Source organism: Ziziphus jujuba, chromosome 12, assembly GCF_031755915.1.
Source record: "Ziziphus jujuba cultivar Dongzao chromosome 12, ASM3175591v1".
Lineage (NCBI taxonomy): Eukaryota > Viridiplantae > Streptophyta > Magnoliopsida > Rosales > Rhamnaceae > Ziziphus > Ziziphus jujuba.
Genome location: NC_083390.1, coordinates 1,537,903 through 1,557,227, shown reverse-complemented (window position 1 = coordinate 1,557,227; position 19,325 = coordinate 1,537,903). Strand labels below are relative to the sequence as shown.

At 33.6% G+C, this 19,325-nt stretch overlaps 4 protein-coding genes across 6 annotated transcripts; all 4 read right to left on the bottom strand.

Moving 5' to 3' along the window:
• Window positions 1-249: 249 nt before the first annotated feature.
• Window positions 250-4,097, bottom strand: LOC107428172 (4-coumarate--CoA ligase 1). Its single transcript, XM_048462822.2, has 5 exons — window positions 2,975-4,097; window positions 1,234-1,432; window positions 874-1,087; window positions 660-762; window positions 250-556 (listed from the first exon to the last, which is right to left on the bottom strand). Exons 1-5 carry the CDS (start codon window positions 3,980-3,982, stop codon window positions 437-439), a joined length of 1,644 nt encoding a protein of 547 aa, XP_048318779.2. The 5' UTR covers window positions 3,983-4,097; the 3' UTR covers window positions 250-436.
• A 2,258-nt stretch (window positions 4,098-6,355) lies between these two features.
• LOC112493205 (uncharacterized) lies at window positions 6,356-7,255 on the bottom strand. The gene is made up of 2 exons (XM_048462824.2): window positions 6,955-7,255; window positions 6,356-6,637 (listed from the first exon to the last, which is right to left on the bottom strand). Exons 1-2 carry the CDS (start codon window positions 7,008-7,010, stop codon window positions 6,382-6,384), a joined length of 312 nt encoding a protein of 103 aa, XP_048318781.2. The 5' UTR covers window positions 7,011-7,255; the 3' UTR covers window positions 6,356-6,381.
• Window positions 7,256-8,782: 1,527 nt separating this feature from the next.
• On the bottom strand, window positions 8,783-13,387 carry LOC107428193 (ACT domain-containing protein ACR11). The gene is made up of 10 exons (XM_016038684.4): window positions 12,932-13,387; window positions 12,060-12,111; window positions 11,823-11,948; window positions 11,570-11,664; window positions 10,721-10,805; window positions 10,549-10,608; window positions 9,845-9,900; window positions 9,527-9,632; window positions 9,345-9,413; window positions 8,783-9,125 (listed from the first exon to the last, which is right to left on the bottom strand). Exons 1-10 carry the CDS (start codon window positions 13,087-13,089, stop codon window positions 9,063-9,065), a joined length of 870 nt encoding a protein of 289 aa, XP_015894170.1. The 5' UTR covers window positions 13,090-13,387; the 3' UTR covers window positions 8,783-9,062.
• Window positions 13,388-14,065: 678 nt separating this feature from the next.
• Window positions 14,066-19,321, bottom strand: LOC107428192 (vacuolar cation/proton exchanger 2). Of its 3 annotated transcripts, none has more exons than XM_016038682.4 (12): window positions 18,849-19,321; window positions 17,512-17,951; window positions 17,174-17,241; window positions 17,051-17,079; window positions 16,702-16,898; window positions 16,350-16,562; window positions 16,004-16,135; window positions 15,467-15,583; window positions 15,261-15,314; window positions 14,961-15,077; window positions 14,664-14,757; window positions 14,066-14,407 (listed from the first exon to the last, which is right to left on the bottom strand). In XM_016038682.4, the coding sequence occupies exons 2-12, from the start codon at window positions 17,863-17,865 to the stop codon at window positions 14,397-14,399; spliced, it is 1,386 nt and encodes a 461-aa protein (XP_015894168.1). In that variant the 5' UTR covers window positions 17,866-17,951; window positions 18,849-19,321; the 3' UTR covers window positions 14,066-14,396. The 3 variants fall into 3 exon arrangements, with proteins under 3 accessions (XP_015894168.1, XP_015894169.1, XP_015894167.1); XM_016038683.4 differs by having other exon boundaries at window positions 17,512-17,870; XM_016038681.4 differs by having other exon boundaries at window positions 17,512-17,865; window positions 18,849-19,318.
• Between the last annotated feature and the right edge of the window lie 4 nt (window positions 19,322-19,325).

The following is a 19,325-nucleotide window of genomic DNA, read 5'->3' as shown; positions in this document are numbered from 1 at the left end:
TAGGGAATGTTAATTATTCCGAAAAGAAAAGCTCGCAAGGAGAACTAGGGAATAAACTCTAAGGGAGACTTAGGCATTGAAGAGGCTCATCAAGTTAGAGGCATGTAAGAAAAACTAATACCTGGTTGTTTTTCTATCAAACTAACTTAGGCTCCCTCCTCCACTCCCAGTGGGAGTGAGTGAGCTGAGCCAAGTAATTAACTATGTTTATAGACGCATCCATTAGGATTTAATATTACTCGAAGCATCTCAATCAATTTCAAAGTCTTTATAGCATTAATTAATAATTACACATATTTTCAAGTTCACAAGTTAATTATATATGGCAATGGGTATGAATTGGAGAAATTCAATATTGTTGTTATTTTGTTCAACAACCAAACATTATGTAGTAAATATGGCCCCGTAATGTAGTTAATCACTTCAAGCCCAATATCTAATTTGGAAATCCAGCAGCAAGTTTTGCTCTCAACTCCTTCCGCAAGATTTTTCCAGATGGCGATTTTGGAATGGCTTCGATGAAAAATACCCGATTTATTCTTTTATAAAATACAACCTGCAAATTGTCATCACATATAAATATATATATATATTAAAAATGTACCAAAATCTATTAAAAATTGTTTTCTATATATTTTTTTCTATTTATAAATATATACCTCTTTAGAAACAAATTGCTTGATTTCATCCTCGGTGATGTTGGAGCCATTTGATCTGACCACAAATGCAACAGGAATTTCCCCCGCTGCTTCATCTTTCATGCTGAAAATTTTATCATTTGTTTTTTTTTTTAAATACATTAGTTAGTTCATATATTTTTAATCATAGTATTATATGTAAAATGAGATTGATTATGTATAATGTATGACTTACGGAACAACTGCAGCATCAGAGATGTAAGGATGGGTTAGTAGAAGAGCTTCAAGTTCAGCAGGGGCAACCTGAAACCCTTTGTATTTGATGAGTTCTTTTAACCTATCAACAATGAAGAGCTCATCATCATCATCGACCAATCCAATATCTCCGGTATGCAACCAACCTTCATCGTCTATGGTTCTCTTTGTAGCCTCTGGATCGTTAAGATAACCTATATAATACAATATTATAAACATATATTAAAATCGTCTCGATAGGTCAAGTCACAATATCATACCATATTATAAAAAAATGAAACACCGTGTAAATATTAATTATATATTTTATATATATATTATATAATTAAGTAGTAAGTACCTTTCATGATTTGGTCACCACGAATGCAAATCTCTCCAGGCTGGTTTCTTGGTAAAGAAGAACCAGATTCAGGGTCAACGATCTTTAATTCTGCATTTCTAACAACAGTTCCACACCCTCCTGCTTTCACTTCAAATGGTTTCTTTGCAAATGCCAATGACATTGTCAACACCGGCCCTGCTTCTGTCATTCCATATCCCTGAAATATACGTTACTTATTAATTCAAAACCCTTCATTATTTTTTAATGATCTCTACCTTTAACTACTCCATATATTTATTACACGAAAAGATTTTGAACGATTTGATCAACACCTAGAGTTTCTTTTTATTACACGAAAACATTTTGAACGATTTAATCAACACCTAGAGTTTCTTTCTTTTTTTCCAATTTGAGATTGCCAAATTCTTCTTCTCTATGGTTTTTTATTTTTTTTTTGGTCTTTTATGAATTTCTAGATTAAAGACAAGAAAGCGTAGCACTTTTTAGACTATTTCAAAGAGAGACGTTTCAGAGAATTTAACTTCTAGGCCCCTATATATATGTACCACCAACCCTATTTTAAGTCTATAACTGAAGATGGAGTTATGTGCCTTCTTATTAATTATTAATTCGACTTATAAATAAAAGTCCTACTTTTACGATAATTTTTTTTCATCAAAAAGAATTAAACGGGTTATTTCAAGGTCTATTCATCATTGTAAACTTTGGGAAAAAAAAACAAATTAACTCGGATGCATATATCATCTATACTTATAACTACAAGCCGCAAGGACAAAAGTTTTTAAATATATATTCTTATGTACAAAGACAAGTCAAAATGGGCATGTACTTTAGGATGAGTATTATAATTATATTGCAATAGCTGAAATTTGTGGTTTGCCACTAACTAAGGTTGCCATCACTTAGATACTGCCACATGGCAATAGATATAGCTACAGTGGGTAAAATGGCTTTTTGCCTTTTAGCCGGGTTCAGGGAAATCCTCTTATATATATATATATATATATATATATTCTCAGTCAAAAGAAAAATGTCAAGACTTTGATTTATTAGGTATGCCTAATTAGCAAACCATGACATGTTTTATATATTCTCAAAAAAATATATAAATAGAACAAAATAAAATAAAACATTTTCAGTTCATAATTGTAAGCATCATTTTTAGTTGGTCTATTTATTATGTCCAACTCCAAATGTCATTATCATTCACCCAATTTCCCTCACTTAGCCTTCCCAACCACCAAATATATAAATATTATGCCTGCTCAACCAAAATTGAACACACGCTATAAGTCACCCTCCACAAGCTGTCTATTACATCCGCATATCTATCCACAAATTCAGTTTCTTTGCTATATATGATGTTGAGTTTCTAGAAATTATTAAACAATTAAAAAAATTTATCCATGTGTGCGCGCGACAATTACATTATTCTAATTCTTGACATAATCATTGACTTGTTAAGCGACACTTTTTTTGTTTTGAGACTTGGTTAAGCGACCTTGACATCACACTAAACTTTTTATAAACAATAGTAATCTATGTAAACATCTTGCTTTACCAAAACAATATCAGACCTGATTTTTCTATCAAATTTGGGTCTCGATAACTTATAATTAATAAGCCAGAGCCACGGACAATCACAAAAAAATAAAAACAAGAGGACCATGATTATTATTTTAATTAATCAAAAAAGAAAGAAAGAAAAAGAAATTGAAATTTCCAAATCAATGCTTACCTGGCCCAGCGTCACATTTGGAAACTTGCATCTGACACTGTCTTCAAGCTCCTTACCCAGTGGAGCACCACCAGACTTGAGAACTCTCAAAGACGACAAGTCGTATTTATCAAGCTCAGGATACTTGGAAATAGCCAAAACAATCGGCGGCACAATCGGTGCCACGCTCACTCTATGTTTCTCGATCAGCTTCAAGAGCAAGCCGATCTCAAATTTAGGCATTATCAAAATGGCGGCTCCGGCTCGTAGCGCGCAGAGCAAAACAGAGTTCAACGAATAAATATGGAAGAGAGGCAAAACGCACAAAACGACATCGTCTTTATCGTAATACAGGTTCGGGTTCTCTCCGTCGACTTGTTGGGCCACGCTGGTAACTAGTCCCTTGTGCGTCAGCATCACTCCCTTCGGCAATCCTGTCGTTCCGGACGAGTACGGCAGCGCGACGACGTCGTCGGGTTGAATATCCACATCCGGCAAGTCGTTTTCGTCTGACTGACTTAATTCCGAGAAATGCAAGCAGCCTTCGGGAGGCGAATCGACGGTGACGATTTTAGCATCGTTTTGTACTTCCAGATAATCCTTCACTTTGTCGTAATAAGCAGCTTGAGTTATAATCAGCCTCGCCTTGGAAGCTTTGGCTTGTTTCAAGATCTCGGCGGGAGTGAAGAAAGGATTCGCCGCAGTGGTCATCGCGCCGCGGAACGACGCGCCAAGGAATGTGAGGACGAATTCCGGCGAGTTCGGGAGCAGAACCATGATCACGTGGCCTTGTCGGACTCCGAGACGGTTTAATCCGGCGGCGACTTTGCGAGCGGTGAGCTCGACTTCGGCGTAGGAATAGACTTGGCCCGTGACGCCATTGATGAGGCAAGGACGAGAGACGTGCTCAGGAGACTGCTTGTTCTGGAAGCAGTAGGTGTGGAGAGGAAGGTGTTTGGGGATATAGATATCGGGAAGTCTCGACCTGAAAATGATGTCTGTTTGTTGTTTCGTTTCGGTGACCGCCATTAATGACTAGAAGAAGAAAAAGAAGACGAAATGCAGAGAGAGAGAGAGAGAATTAATGAAAAGGAGGAGTTGAGGGGGTTGGGATAGTTGGTTTGGCCCTGCAAAGTGAAGGAAGAGAAGAACGTCATAATATACAAGGAAACAAGGAGTGGTTTGGGTGGCAAAAGTTGGTGGTTGGTGAAGGGGTACAATTGGAATATTATATTTTGATCAATGGTAAACTGGAAAAAAAAAAAAAAAATGGTGTTATGAAAAATATGAAATGTGTACAAAAATGACAAGTATGGTTGGTGACTTGTAAAGGCAAAAAGTGGGGTTTGTAAAGTATATGGGGTTGGTGAGAGAGTGCGAGAGGCAGTGTTTTGGGAGGTGGTGGCGGTGGGGGTGGTGGTGGTGGTGGAATGTGGGGTCCTCATTTCAAATGACCCCACTTTGATTTTTCACCTACCACCAAGTGGTCGGAAAAAAAAGTCTTTCCCTTATGGCTGCCGCTGTCCTTCACCTACTCCCACGGCCAACGCCGCCGTATTTGCTTCGGTTAATGGGAAGAGATTTCGTAGTGCTATTCTATCATTAATGTTGATAATCATTGATGATAAATGACTACCTATATGATAGCTTTAAAAAAATGACAAAATTAAAAATGTAATCAGTAAGTAGTAATATTTAATAACTTAAATTATAATAATGTGGTTCACATCATCTGTGATGCTTAGTAGCTTTGGCTTGGATCATAAAAGGCTTGTACGGATGATGATTGGAATCTATATATGTATATGTTTATGTATAGATTAAGCCAATATGGAATGGGGCTGGTATTTGCGTTGTCATTACACATGCTTATTTTGTTTTTATATTATTGTTGTTGTTACTCTTTGATGGTGAACTTTGGAAGAACCAAAAATAAAATAAAATAAAATAAAGTATTGATTGAATTAGAATGTTATTCAGCAGCATAAACTTGGTTTAAGATGGAAACAGTCACAGGACACTTTTGTTGTCCGATACGTACGTGCGGTCACAATTCCATGCTTTTGTATTGAATATATATGTATATATATGGAAATTACAATAAAATGTTATGTGTTTGTATTTTTTTTTTATATTTATCTGTCTTTTTACATATTAATTATAGCTAATCACGTTAGATGTATCATTGTAACATGTGCAACAATAAATATTTTTTTCTTATATTTTAAGGTTATTTTTATCTTAAAAAAACGTCTAGCAGCCCATAAGTTATATGGGTTTATAGTGCTTAATTTGTTTTTTTTATATTGTTTGAATCTTCGACATATATTCTAACTAATGGGTGGTTTTAAAATATGATAAAATATAATTGTAATTTTCAAAAGTTCAATTTTTTGTTCTCCTTTTTTTTATTTTTTTTTATTTTTAAGGAACATTCAAAATCATTACAATTGAGATGAGGGAGGAATTTCAACTTCAACTAAAATTGTATTTTTAATGATTTAATTGTTGGATTAGGGTTACAGATGCTTAAAGAAATTTGTATATTACATAAAGTAAGAGTTTTACTAAAAAATATTATTATCTGATTCATATACAAATTTTAACATGTTTTGAGATATAAGTATAAATAATAGTGACATGTAATGTTTGTTGAGGGTAGAGAAGAAAATGTCTTACTCGGAAAACAATACTTTTAAATTATTATTGAAAGAAAAAGAATGATGAAGACTTTTAGCTCCTCTGTCGTTTCAATATTCTATAAGGGGAATCACAATGATGTCACTCGTAGAAAATGCATTAAATCCTTACTATATACGATTTCATGTCTAATCCAAATTATAAACCAAAAATAATAATAATAATAATAAAATAAAATCTAGAAACACCAAAGCAAAGCGACCTTTCAACAATTATGATACCAAATCAAACAGTCATTTAAATGTGTCCTTGAGCATTTATAGTGTGGCAAATACATGTATATATGCAACATTATTGAAAATTATGAAGTTAATTAATGCTTTAAGAGCAAGAAAATTAATTTTCTCTGATTCTTATACATATTACCTTTCATATTTTCTTATCAATTAGGGGATTTTGATTAATTTACGGGTGAATATTTATATAAATATTATCCTTTATCATTAAAACAACATTAAAACTGATTATAAATTTACACAATTTGATTTACTATGCTTCCTTCACAATCTCTATGTTTTTCTTAGATGAATGAAGAAGTTTTCTATTTGAAAATAAATAAATAAACACGTTGCTTGCCTTGCATATTCCAATGTGAAAATATGTAGCAAATTAAGCTTCAGTAGAATGATACACAAATTTTTGAACTAAAATGGGAAATTTTTAATTTTTTTTTCCATTTCTGATTAAAGAAATATAGAATAATTAATAAATTAATCATACTGATTATACTAAGAAAACCAATTGACAGGAGTCATGTCTTTTTCAGCATTTGGAGGAACATCTTGCATGACTTTCTCATTGCCTTTTGGGTAATAAATTCCAGTCTTTTCATGAGGAATCCAGAAATTATTATTGTTATTATTATGATAATCATAATAATTATCCTGGCTCATCTTCTTCGCTTCTTCACCTTCCACTTTCATGCTCTCGCGTATGCCATCCCCAGTAGAGCCTTTCTTATGGTAAGCTTTTCGCCCTATTTGCCTGCATTTAACAAGTCAACACACACACACACACACACATATAAATTGACAATATAACAATAAATAAGGCGCTCCATTTAATCTTTGCCATAATCCTCTATATTGAGAGGGCCATCTATTGAAAAAAAAAAATATATATATATATATATATATAATAGAAATTATTCACAAACTGCAAATTTTCATGGTTCAAAAGGATCATAGCATAGTAGTCAAATGTCTTTTATGACCCTTTAGGAAGGGTTGGAGTTGAAATTCAAATTAGGAAAAAAAAAAAAAAAAGGCAAATATAGCACTAAGAGTAGAGAGAGAGAATACTTGAAAAAAATGGAGTTTATGGAATTTGCTCCTCTCCCAAAGGCCGTGGTTGACATTTTGATTGATTAAAGCTTAGGGTGCATTTCATGTATATATAGATAGATAGATAGATAGAAAGATACATAGAGATATAGATATAGAATATAGAATATGTATAGACAGAGAGATAGAGAGATGATATAATCACAAGTCATGAGACGGTATGGATGGAAGCTGTATGTTATCCATTTCTCTCTTCCCAATGAGGAGAGTTTTTAGTTAAGGATTGGGGACCGTTTCTGCTTATGTGATTGTCCACTTTAAGGTCTTTTACAAAAGATGCTTCATTATCCTATCAAACTTGGGTTTCTTACATCATCTTCAATGTGTGGGTGGATTTTTGTCTATGTAGTATAAAAATATAGAAAAAATTTTACTTATGTGAACTAAATATTTATTTTAAAGTTATTCTCTAATTATTCTATTTATATTTTATTTAATTAATTGATAATGTGTCAATCATTTCTATTTTCAAGTATGGATTTTTTTTGGATAAAAAATGTTTCTATTTTTTTTTTCCTTATAAGTGTATTATTAAATATTTATTTTGTTTAAGAAAAAGTAAACTCCTTTTTTTTTATTTGCCACAATTTGACAAAATCTTTGCACTAACCCAATGAACAGGACTTTTTTTTTAAATTTTTTTTTTTTAACCGCTACTTCTTTTTCTAATGTGTGACAAAAAAATTTTAGTAATGGATAGAATCATTGGACATGTTTTTACAACAATAACCATTTAAATTTAATCTTCAAGTTTTATGAACATTCAATCACATCTGGAGATAATAAAAATTTCTCTCATCCAATTTAAATTATGACCAATATACATCAAACTTATCTATCATCATTTACTCTCAAAGAAGAAGTTTTATTTGACAATCAATTTTTTTTTTCCCCATTTTTTAGCCGCTCACATTTACACTCTAAGTTAAGGGTATGAATCATGCCCCCTCCTCTTAAATTTAGAAAATTTGTAATCATGACCCCAAAAAAAAGGGGCTTTTTTTCTTTTTTCTTTTTGTATAAATAAATGGTTTTGCCACTTGATGAAACTATAACACTATTTAGTATCAATTTTCCATACTCTTATTTTAATTTTTTTCTTGTAGAATCTCTATTTAGGCCAACTATAACCCATACTTTATCATCCCTTTGAAGACAGACTAGTCAAAAGTATAACCAAAGTAAAACTTAAAACGTATGATAAACAATGACTTTCGGAATTCCATATTTCTACAAACTTTTAATATCCTTCTAGCTCTTGTTATAGTCTATTTGGGATCAAAATAAAAATGGAATTTCTTTAAATGTTAGAGGCATATATGAAGGAAAAAAAAAAAAAAATCATACTGTATATTTAAAATCTATCACGGACAATTAATTTAGGTAGCTTCGAATTCTTTTTATATTTTATTTTTTTGTCGTGCGACCCACAAACTTTTTGGGCCCAAAATGAAAAGTCCGAACCTTTCCATCGGTGGGCTAGCCTTTTCAACCGGAGCAGGCCACCCGAAACGCATTGAAGTTCTATTTTGTTTTCTGTGTACAGAAAAGCATGTTAAAGTCTATAAACCAACAAAAATTTATGACAGAAATTTTATTAGTGACCATAAAAGCAAAAATCAATTTTTACCCCCAAAAAATAAAAAAGAAAAAAAAAGCAAAAATCAATATTTGCACATACAAGAAATGAATCCATTTCAAACAGCAATAAGAAATAGAAAGATCACTAATAAACATGCAATAATTATTTTCATGCTCATATACTTCTTGATTTTATTTTGGGGCATGGTCATAAATCCTTCCACTGAGAGCTTTATTGACAGAAGGCGAGCAAACGTAGGAGGCAAAGAGGGTTACTATAATGTAATTACAACAATTTCAATAATTTTGATTTTACATTTCTGTTGCAAAGTCAAATTTAAACTTCCTATCAATGTTTTGTCCATATATATCCATCAAATCGAGAAAATGATGCAACAGTGTTTTAGAATTTCCCTCAAGCTTATTATTTTTGGACAATTTCCAAAATCCTTCCCTGTAAGTTTCCATTAGTAATGCTTAGAAGCTCAAAAACTAGATTCCTCGGTTGTTGGGCGCCTTAGAAAGTATCGCAAGCTGTTAGCAATAACCTGCAAAAGTTGGTACCATAAGTTTTTACATCAAAGCAAGCAGAAAACAAAAGTAGACACCGAGCCTCGTATAGTTTTCAACACAGGTCAACAAGCTTAGTGGTAATGCAAATTTAGCAGGCTGAGGTTTGTCACTCAAATCTTTCTTCGCAGAATTTAACATAGTAAAATAATGAGTTATATTTTCACTGCTCTTTCATCGCTGGAATCTTAGCTTACCTGTTGGAGAGGTTTGATTAAGGCCTTACCCTTGTAGCTAACATGAAATTTGGCCTTAGCCAATAAACCCTAGGTTGTCAAACAAAAATTAAAGAAAAAATTAATAAACATGGCCACTAGGTGGGAAAAAAAAAAAAAAAAAAAAAAATCAAAGGTGCAGTAGGACAGCCAGAAATGACCACCTCGGTGTCAAATTCTCCTGATTCAACAGCTATGTCGATTTCAGTTATTATCTTTACAAGATCTACAAGTAGTCCGGGCCGATCAGCTGTTTCCACATAAAGGAGACTGTAGAAAAGAAGATATTTTTTAAATAGCAAAACACCTACAATAGTGAATAAGACATCATTTTCCCAGGACTTTCTCATTCAAGTATGTCGTGAATGGCTGCTATTGGCTGATGTAGAGATACAGTCTCAATTACTATTGTTCAAAGCACAATAGCAGTTTCTGGGTTGCAAGAGCCCGTCAATCAAGAAAAATACTGATTCACACATTACCTTCGGTCAGGACCATCATCACTGATGCTTATGTGGGTTGCTATGTCCACATCAACCTGAGGAATTAGAGCATAACAAGTTTGAATTGGGACAAATATATAGGGCCAAGACTCCACTACTTTGACACTTGACACATGCATCATCTATCCATCAGGTAATACAAACGATGTTACATGCATTATTGCATATGCAGAATTTTTTTAAAATGAGCTTTGATTAAATCCACACTAATCCCCCTCAATTCTTTTGTAAGTTACCCCCAAAAAAAAGAAAAAAAAAAAAATCATGAATTTTGGAGCAAACTACTCAATTTTGTAACAGTAAAATAGTAGTTTGGGAAATTTGATTTGAGTAATTCACAAAAAGTCAAGCAATGGACCCTATGTGAAGTAAAAGAGAGAAGGGGGAAGCTGCGAGATGTCTCTCTTGAGGATAATGTATAGAAAACAACATTTGAAAATACTTTTGTATGTGTATCACTATGAAGAACCAATTATATTCATGCTTTAACTTGCACAACTGCCCCATGCATGACCACAGGCTTACAGCACCAACTGATACATATACAACAAGCAAAACAATGTCAATCAGAGACAAGCTTCAGCTGAAATAATTAGAATTTCCAAAGAACAACAAATCTGCAGCAGAGAATATCGATTTATGTCTACATATAATAATACTCAAGAGCAGAAGAGTTCAAACACCTCTTGTTTTGGTGGCACAATTCCAAATGCTACTCCCATTGCTAACTGAGAGCTTGATTCCTGAAAGACAGACAGAATACATTCAGAAAGCTTAAAAAGAGATATTCTTGCAAGAGGTTTGCTACCAAATATTATATCGAAAGCAAAAAGAAAGGGATCAAACAACATATACCGGGTGATACTCAATCAGATTGTTTATTATTGTCAAACGAATTGCCTCAAGCAACTCTGGATTTTCTACTTTTCTACCAGTATCCCTGCAAAAAAACCCTATCACTTTGTCAATCAGATTAGCCTAGTACAAGATAAACATACATCTTCGGAAAATAGCTTGCAAATTCAATTGAGAAGCTAGGTTTGCATAGTGATTCAGGACACGGCTAACTACGTCCCCCTAATAATCCATGGATAAGCGTATTTTTAGCTCACTTGCACATGAGTTCATGGATCCACCTTTTTTTAATTCAAGTAGGAGCAGACAAGTAAGTTGGGTTTAAAAACAACAACAAAGGGTTTATCTTTTAAATAAAATAAAAAACTATATATTCGAATAAATAAATAAAGAAAAGAAATGTCAAACTTCATCGTATACAAAATCAGATTTCTAAACAATCTAATAATATAGTTTACAAAATCAGATTTCTAAACAATCTAACAATATAGTTTCTGTACAATAACCTTAACATGATGATGACTACCGAACCAGAGGAGGATCATGTGTGGTAAAAACACAATGAAATAAAAAAGCAATTTTTCTACCAATGTCACAAATGGTGTAGGAAACATAAACAATAATATAACAACAAACCCAAATTGCAGTCACTTCCAGTTTTCAGAAGTTCAAAAATACATGCAAAGGAGGATCATGCATCGTAATAACACCATGAAACAAAAAAAGCAATTTTTCTATCAATGTCACAAATTGTACAGCAAATATAAACAACAATATAAGAACAAACATAAATTGCAGTCACTTCCAGTTTTCAGAAGTTCAAATATATAGGTAAAGCATCAAACTTACGCTCTAGTGATGGCAAACTTGTTATGCTTCCCAGAAGAGTCCAAATATACATTTGCCTTGACAACATTCAAGCCAAGATTTTTAAGGGCATCCATCTGCAGCCATTTATACAGTTAATGTACATTATTTGATACACTCTTAGCTAGGAACAAAGAAAAGATTTCACTGAAGTAGAATAATTGTATTCCATAATCAAATTTACAATCATCAAGTTAATGAGAGGTTATTTAAAGCAGCAGTATTGGCTTTATACAGTATCCAGAAGAGCTCCCAGTCGATCACCAAAGGTTATCTCCACCACTGTAGCATTTGGATCGGAGTCTTGGTCAATAATTACTTTAGGAATTGGAATTGAATCGGTCTCACTATGGCTCCCGTCCTGTTCACAATCCGTTCCCCAAAATCCAACATCCAAAACAAAATAGGTAACTTAGCAGGTTGAACATACAACAAAAGACATGCGGATGACACAATGAAAATTGACCAATACCTCAACAGCTGTAGATGACGATGCTCGTGGAACAATTGTAGACGATAACATTCTGTCAAAGAAGGCACATCAACTTAGAGACAAGCATAGCAACAATGCATTTCAAATAAAGCCATGGCTAGTAATCTAAACAAAAGGCCATATGGCATGCACTATACATTTTGCAGCATGCTTTCATTTTCAATGCTGCAGGCTAGACACTCAAATAGAGCTTTAAACGCTGTCAGCACTATGAATCTAACCAACAACTATCTTTGAGTTTTGATACCAGTTATATTTTCTAGGGTCATCATTGACTTCAGAACTCCTAATAATTTTGGCTTCATTTGCAAAAGATAATATAAAAAAAATCTCTGATCCATCTCCATTACTAATTTTAAAATATATAATGACTGTTTTGAACCCAAAACACAGCTAAAGACAGATTCAAACCCCATTAATTTATTCGATTCTTAACCTTCCTGGAAAAGAAAACCAACAATCATCATAGAGACATCAAATAAACAAACTAAGTACAAATAGTAGAATCCCATGTTCCATATTCCAAAACTGATATAACTAAAAATAAATAAATAAACAACTTTTTGGTGCCGAAACTTTTAAGTGAAATACGATTAAAATTATAACAAAGGAAAGCCCAATGACTACTAATAGAAAACAAAGAAGACAGATCCATGAAAAAAAAAAATTAAAAGAAATTTTCAAAAAGGAAAACATAGCTGCTTGGCAAAGCGATAGAAATCTGTGAAGTAGCTGAACAAATAAACTTATCAACTTCCTATCCAAACCACCAAACAAAAACCAATAGAATCTTTTTCTCATAATAAATGAGGAAAAAAATTCGAAAACCAAAAGACATTTGATTAGCATACCTTTCCTTAGGAATAATGTAGAAGCGTTTAGAGCCAAAGCTAAAGCCAAAGGATCCATTCACAAAAGACCCACTTGACAATGGAATAAGAAAGCTCCTCGAACTATAATTACAATTCAAGTGAACCCCAGTACTCAAAGAAGCCATAGCCACAGCCATTTCAAACTCAATCCGGAAAACAAAAGTATGTGAAAAATTAGAGTGAACCCAGATTAAAGAACATCAGGAGTTCGAAGAAGAAACCAGAATGTGATATCAAGGAATTGCAGCTGAAGATGGGCAGTATTGGCCTTGGCTTTGATATATTCGCCATGACAGATGAGATAAATAGTGAGCAGAAAAGCTGAAAAAATAAAAATAAAAAAGCACTCTTTTATCTCTTCCTGCTCTGCTCTCTTTCACTGTTTTTATTTTTTTATTTTATTTTTTATATTTAAAAAATAAAAGTTTCGTTAAAAAAATAAAAATATAAATTTCAGTATTTTGCTTCTTCAGAATTTTCTCAAACGCCCGTTCGTCATCTCCACAAATGATTTCCAAAATTTCTTTTTTATTTTTTTATTTTTTTATTTTTTTATTTTTTACCTTAAAAAAGAAAAGGTCAAATTTTTTTTTTTTTTTTGGGTTTTGTTGTCTCGTGCTGCGTTGGCCATTTCCTTGCCCATAAAAGCGACGCGTTTGGTTAAGAATTCAGAATTCAAGATTGTGTTCCATTCCACGTGCTCCGCACGTGTTTTTGTCTTGTTTATAGCAGACCCAGATTCGTTGGCCCAATTTATTGTGTGGGCTTCTAGGTCCATTTCCATGGTCTTTATTTATTCCTTTTTTTTTTTTTTTTTGGAATGCGAAAATTGATTTTAATTGCCAATATAAATACTTCATTACCAAACTTCACACACCAATTGACGCCGCGCATTATCTTACTATGACCAAAATATACATATTATTATCATACTTCCAAATGCATTGAAGTGGAAGCATCCATAAAGAAAAATATATTCTACTCATAATTCAAAGCGTTGAACACCACCCCCACACATGGAATCCACCTCAATCCAAGAAAAGCACACAGAATTGCTAGGCAAAATACCATACAAGCTATAGAAGTCCATAAGGAAGAGATCGGGGAGGACTATTTAATAAAATGTAATTTGTTGAAATTGAAATTGAAGGGTCATTTTATGACAAACATTTGAGAAAGAATGAGAATCGCAAAAACAAAGATTACAGCTCAATTCTCATGTTTGTCAACATAAATTTGTTCAACTCTATTTTACAACGATGAAAAATTTTCCAGCTTCTGATGCTGGCAGATCATATGGGTGTTCCATTACATGATCTAGAGAAATAAAACAAAATGCAGGCTTGAAAATTAATGGAAGAGTAGCTTTGAGTACATTGCCTGCTTCCTCTTTTGCAGTGGAGATACATTGTCCGCATGCACCAACACCGAGCCATTGATTATGTTAATCGTCATCTGCACAAATAACAATATTCATGATTAAATCAGGTTTTTGCTGAGTTTTAGTTCCAAAAATGACTCGCAAAACAAAAAGCTTGTGGATAGAGGGAGACATTATATAACATGAAGATGAGGGATTTTTAGTTACTTTATGAATACTCCACAATCCTGTATTTTCTTCTAATTACAATTATTTCAACTTATTAAGAAATGAGCATTTTTCATGAGATATTATAATTTACAATAACAACTTTAAGTCTCTGTGTCTCACCATTTGAAGGGTCAACGTGTACAAAGAAACTGGCTGCAACTATGAGGTAGCACAGAATAAGCATCAAGCCTTTAAAATAGTTTGAGGTTCCTTCCTACACACAGAGAAGATACGGTTAGGAAGTTTTTGTTGCAAAGCAATGCCGCATTTTGAAGTAAGAAAGATAGCATCTACAACAAATCTACTTGTCACCATCATATTAAAAAAAGAATAATCAAAACAACCAGGTGATAATATTATGAATGTTTACAAGTCATTCAAAAAGTGGAAGACAACATAAAGAAAAGGCTCACCCACCTGTAACATAAATGCCACTACCAGCACAGTTATAAAGAGTGTAGCAGTCTCAAAGAGTTTAAAATTTAAATCCATAGGCTGTCCCATGATCCACCCAACAACTACACAGAACGGGATCTACAATACCAAACAGCACAAAAGTCATAAACCTTTTTATAGATATCTGGAATTTGATATCAACAATTGTTGTGAGCCTATCTCCCAAATATAACCAACTTAAAAATATATCAACTTGCAGGAAAGTTGAATTGAGGTTAGTAAATGTCTCATCAAACTTCAATAATTATTTTGAGTACTTACCACAAACATAGATATTTGTGTAGAAGATCCAATAGCAACTCCAAGTGTGATGTCCTAGTGAAAAATTAAGTCCATCAATGGGGAGGAAAAAGAAGAAGAAGAAGAAGAAGAAGAAGAAGAAGAAGAAGAGGAAGAGAGAGAGAGAGAGAGAGAGAGAGAGAGAGAGAGAGAGAGAGATAAGCTGTATATATCTTCAAAGCACTTACAAGCTTATCTTTCATGGCAAACATGATCGCACTTGCATGCTCTGCTGCATTTCCTACAATAGGGAGCAGTATGACACTAATAAAAGCCACAGGCATGTTCAGCGACTCAGATGCTCCCTACAAGAAACCACAAATAATATGAAACACTCTATCAAAGCCCTGACCAAACTAACCTATAATCAAGAATTTGCATTTACAAGGGTGCCTCATAAAACATGGAACTTAGTGTAGAAGAGTTGTTGGAATGGAGTTTCAAGTGATAACATGGGCAAGTGCAAAGGGTGGAGTAAGCTAAAGAATCTAAAACAGATTAGGTGGCCTTTTTAACCTTAATATTAGAATTCTTATCAACTACAACAAAACTTTTGGCAAAGTAATCAAGTGGAGACTAAAAGGTATTCCCCTTTTAACAGGCATATATAAAAATTTGAAGTTGAAAAAGTCATTAAAATGATGGCAATTAAAAGAACTAGGCATACGAGTCTATTAAGTTGCAGTCCGTCACAAACAATGAATCAAATTTCAATTAGGTTTTACCTGGATGGCATCAACAAGGTATCCAGATAAAATTGACACCCATACAGTCAAAATAGCAAGCCAGCAAATTGCTTCCCAGTGAGTTAACTCAGGAGCTTCCTCTTCATCGGAATCTTCATTATTGTCTCCTTCCTATAACCATTACCAAGGTATGATATTCAAGACAATATTATACAATTCTATCATTTAATTATTAGCCACATCAAATCAGGAATCATGCCATATAACAAAGCATTCAAAAACAAAAATAACTAAGATTGGCTTCATAAATCCAATGTTGAACCACTCAGGATCAAATAAATCTTCTTCTCCAAGTACCAAACCAAAAAATTGAAAAAAAACTTACCCCATCAAGAGGACCATATAAGTTCTGCTGACTTCTAAGCTGAAAGAAAAGGTAGCTTGCATACGCCACTAGCATTATACAGCTGCTAAATCTTGATAAAGACAACTCAGACTTCCCAAAATGTAGTTCCGAGTGTGTGAAGTGAAGTACAGCTGGAAACATTATACCCATTACTGCCATTAACAGCAATCCAGAGTTCACAATGGCAGCTGCCTGTTGCAAAAGTAACCCACTTTGATGTACAATCAATATAGAAAAGAATGGAAAAGCCAACTTTACCTAAAATATCATTGGAGAGAAAAATAAAAAAATAAAAAAAAATAAAAAAAGGGTACATTCAGATCGTGACTACCTTATTGAAAACTTGAACTTTCTTATGATGAATTATCCCACCAGTGAAGAAAGCACATCCAAGCACTAGGAGCATGTTTGATAAGATGGATCCCAGTAAAGATTGCTGAACAACCCTAATCATTCCATGCTTCAAAGCATAAATCGATATTATCATTTCTGTCGCATTTCCAAATGTGGCATTCAGAAGACCTCCAACTGTGAATACCAACACAAGTAATCAGAAATCAAAAGAAGTATTTAAAATCAGTTGGGAACAGGAATTCCCAAGCTGAAGATAAAGATTACCTCTCAATGGCCATGAGAAAATAATTTATTTAACAATAACAGAAAAACATAAATAATTGTACCTGTTGATCCCGTGTAGAAAGCAAGCTGCCTGCAATTAAGTAATGGGCAAGAGTATTAGGCTCTAAGTTTTAAGATGACTATAAGAAACTCAGCTTGATCTAACTCGCCAAGTCAAAACTTACTCTGTTGCAAATCCTAGACGCTCTGCCAATGGTGTGATGCCCAATAAGCTAAAGAAGAAGACCAATCCCTAACACATATAAGATAATCGTCACGAACCAAAAACCACAAGGAAATATAATTTAAATTCTAAAGTTATAACATAGTAGGTGTACACCACAACACTATCATTCCAGGTTTTAAAAGAAAATGCACAAGTTTCCAACGCAAAACAACCTTTTATTGATCAGTTGCTTCAACAATTTCATTCTTCTACAGGTTTACCCTTCCTAAATCTACTGGATTCTTCTTCTAACCAAAGCAGATACTCATAAAGATGTTGACGGGCTGTAATTCTTACATGTTTTCCAGTGACATAGTGTAGCAATATTGCCAACGGACCAAAAGGTAGCAGTATGTTGATCTTTGCTCTAATTAAGATGATGTAAATACTCCCAAGAGGTCTTATTCGCATGAGCTTGTAAATAAATGAGTTCACCGAATTCACACGCGAACGCATATGGGCCATCTCAAAATCCAATGAATTGATTTTCCGTCCGGCTGATGATGTGCCAAAAGGGATCTCCTCATCAGACTCAAGGTCTGTCTTCGAAATCTCAAAATCCAATGAATTCATTTTCCTTCCGGCTGGTGATGTGCTAAAAGGGATCTCCTCATCAGACTCAAGGTCTGTCTTCTCCTCAATTGATCCCATCTGCACTGACAGGTTATCAACCAATTTAAGTACAGACACAAGCAACACGAGCAGAGCAGACAAACATAATATCTCTGATTTAACTCCTGTTATTGTAATAAGAAAACAAATATTTATAATATTTTAGCTGCTTAAAACAAAAGGGTTAGAAAATAAGACAAAGTTAATGATTCTGATCATGTACAATAAGCAATTAGGAAGAAAGCTTCAAACGAGGTTACATATATACAATAGCTACTTTTTCCTTTTCAATTTTATATGAAAACATAAAAGAACTTTGAAAGTTTGCAAAGTGAATCCCTTGAGAGTTCTGTTATAATGGCGGTCCCTTATTTATTTAATCATTTGATTCTTCTTCAATTGGGGATTCAGAGATGTCTGGTTTCATTAATTTAATCAAGGAATGGACATTTATTGCTTACGGCTTTAATCTGAGATTTTTCTACAACAAAACTAATACCGCAAAATTTAAACATAAAAATCAGTACAACCACAAGTGCAATCTTTTTTTTTTTTTTTTTTTTTCACATTCTACACTGATAAACACCCCCCCAAAAAAGGAAAAAAAAAAAAAAAGAAGCTTTTTTCAAAAAAGGAAAAAACGAAATATTTAAAACGGGTTGCAATCAAAGAAAAGAGATTTCAGATACAGTTTTTAGCTTAATTTGCATAAAAAGTAAAAAGACACTCTCAAAGTCATTGTACTGAATCGGAGGGACCACTACTCGGAAAATCCAGTTTATCAGCTTTAAACTCAAGTTCACCCCCTAAATATCGTCTCGTTCCAAAGTATTAAAAATAATAATAATATTAATAAACATATAAATACATAATTTCATAAATTCTAGGAATCTTAGACAGTGTTCCGACAGTTTAACATAATATTTGCAGCAGATGGAAATTAAAAAAAGACCCAAAAAAAGAAAAAAAGGCAAAGCAAAGCAAAATCAAAATATCAAAAGCAGAAGCAGAAAAACACTTACCTAGCACAAGAAGAAGAAAAAACACCAGTGATCCGAGAACTGGATCCGATTCGATCCCGAAAAGTGATTTGGGCTCTGAGCTCAGCGAGAGCCTGAGAGTGTAGACTCCGCCAGCTCGGATCAGAAGGCTTTCGTTCGGGTCGGGTTTTAAATTGGCTCTTTTTCTGTTTTTGCTGGTTTCGTCTTCTTTGTTTACTTATTCTGAGATTTAATTCTGAGAGCTTTTTTATTTTTGTTTTTGCCTAGACAGAGAGAGAGAGAGAGAGAAAGAAAAATGATGGTGATTTGATGGCCGGCATGGATTGGAAGTGAATTAAGCCACCGTTGCCCATGAAGGTTCTGCGAAGTACCGCCTTTTTAATTATTTTTTTAATTTTTTAATTTTATAATAAACCACTTTTCATTGTCGTTCATTTTATCTTTCTTCCCACGACTCACCGTTTTGATTTTCTATTCTTTTCTTTTCTTTTCTTTTCC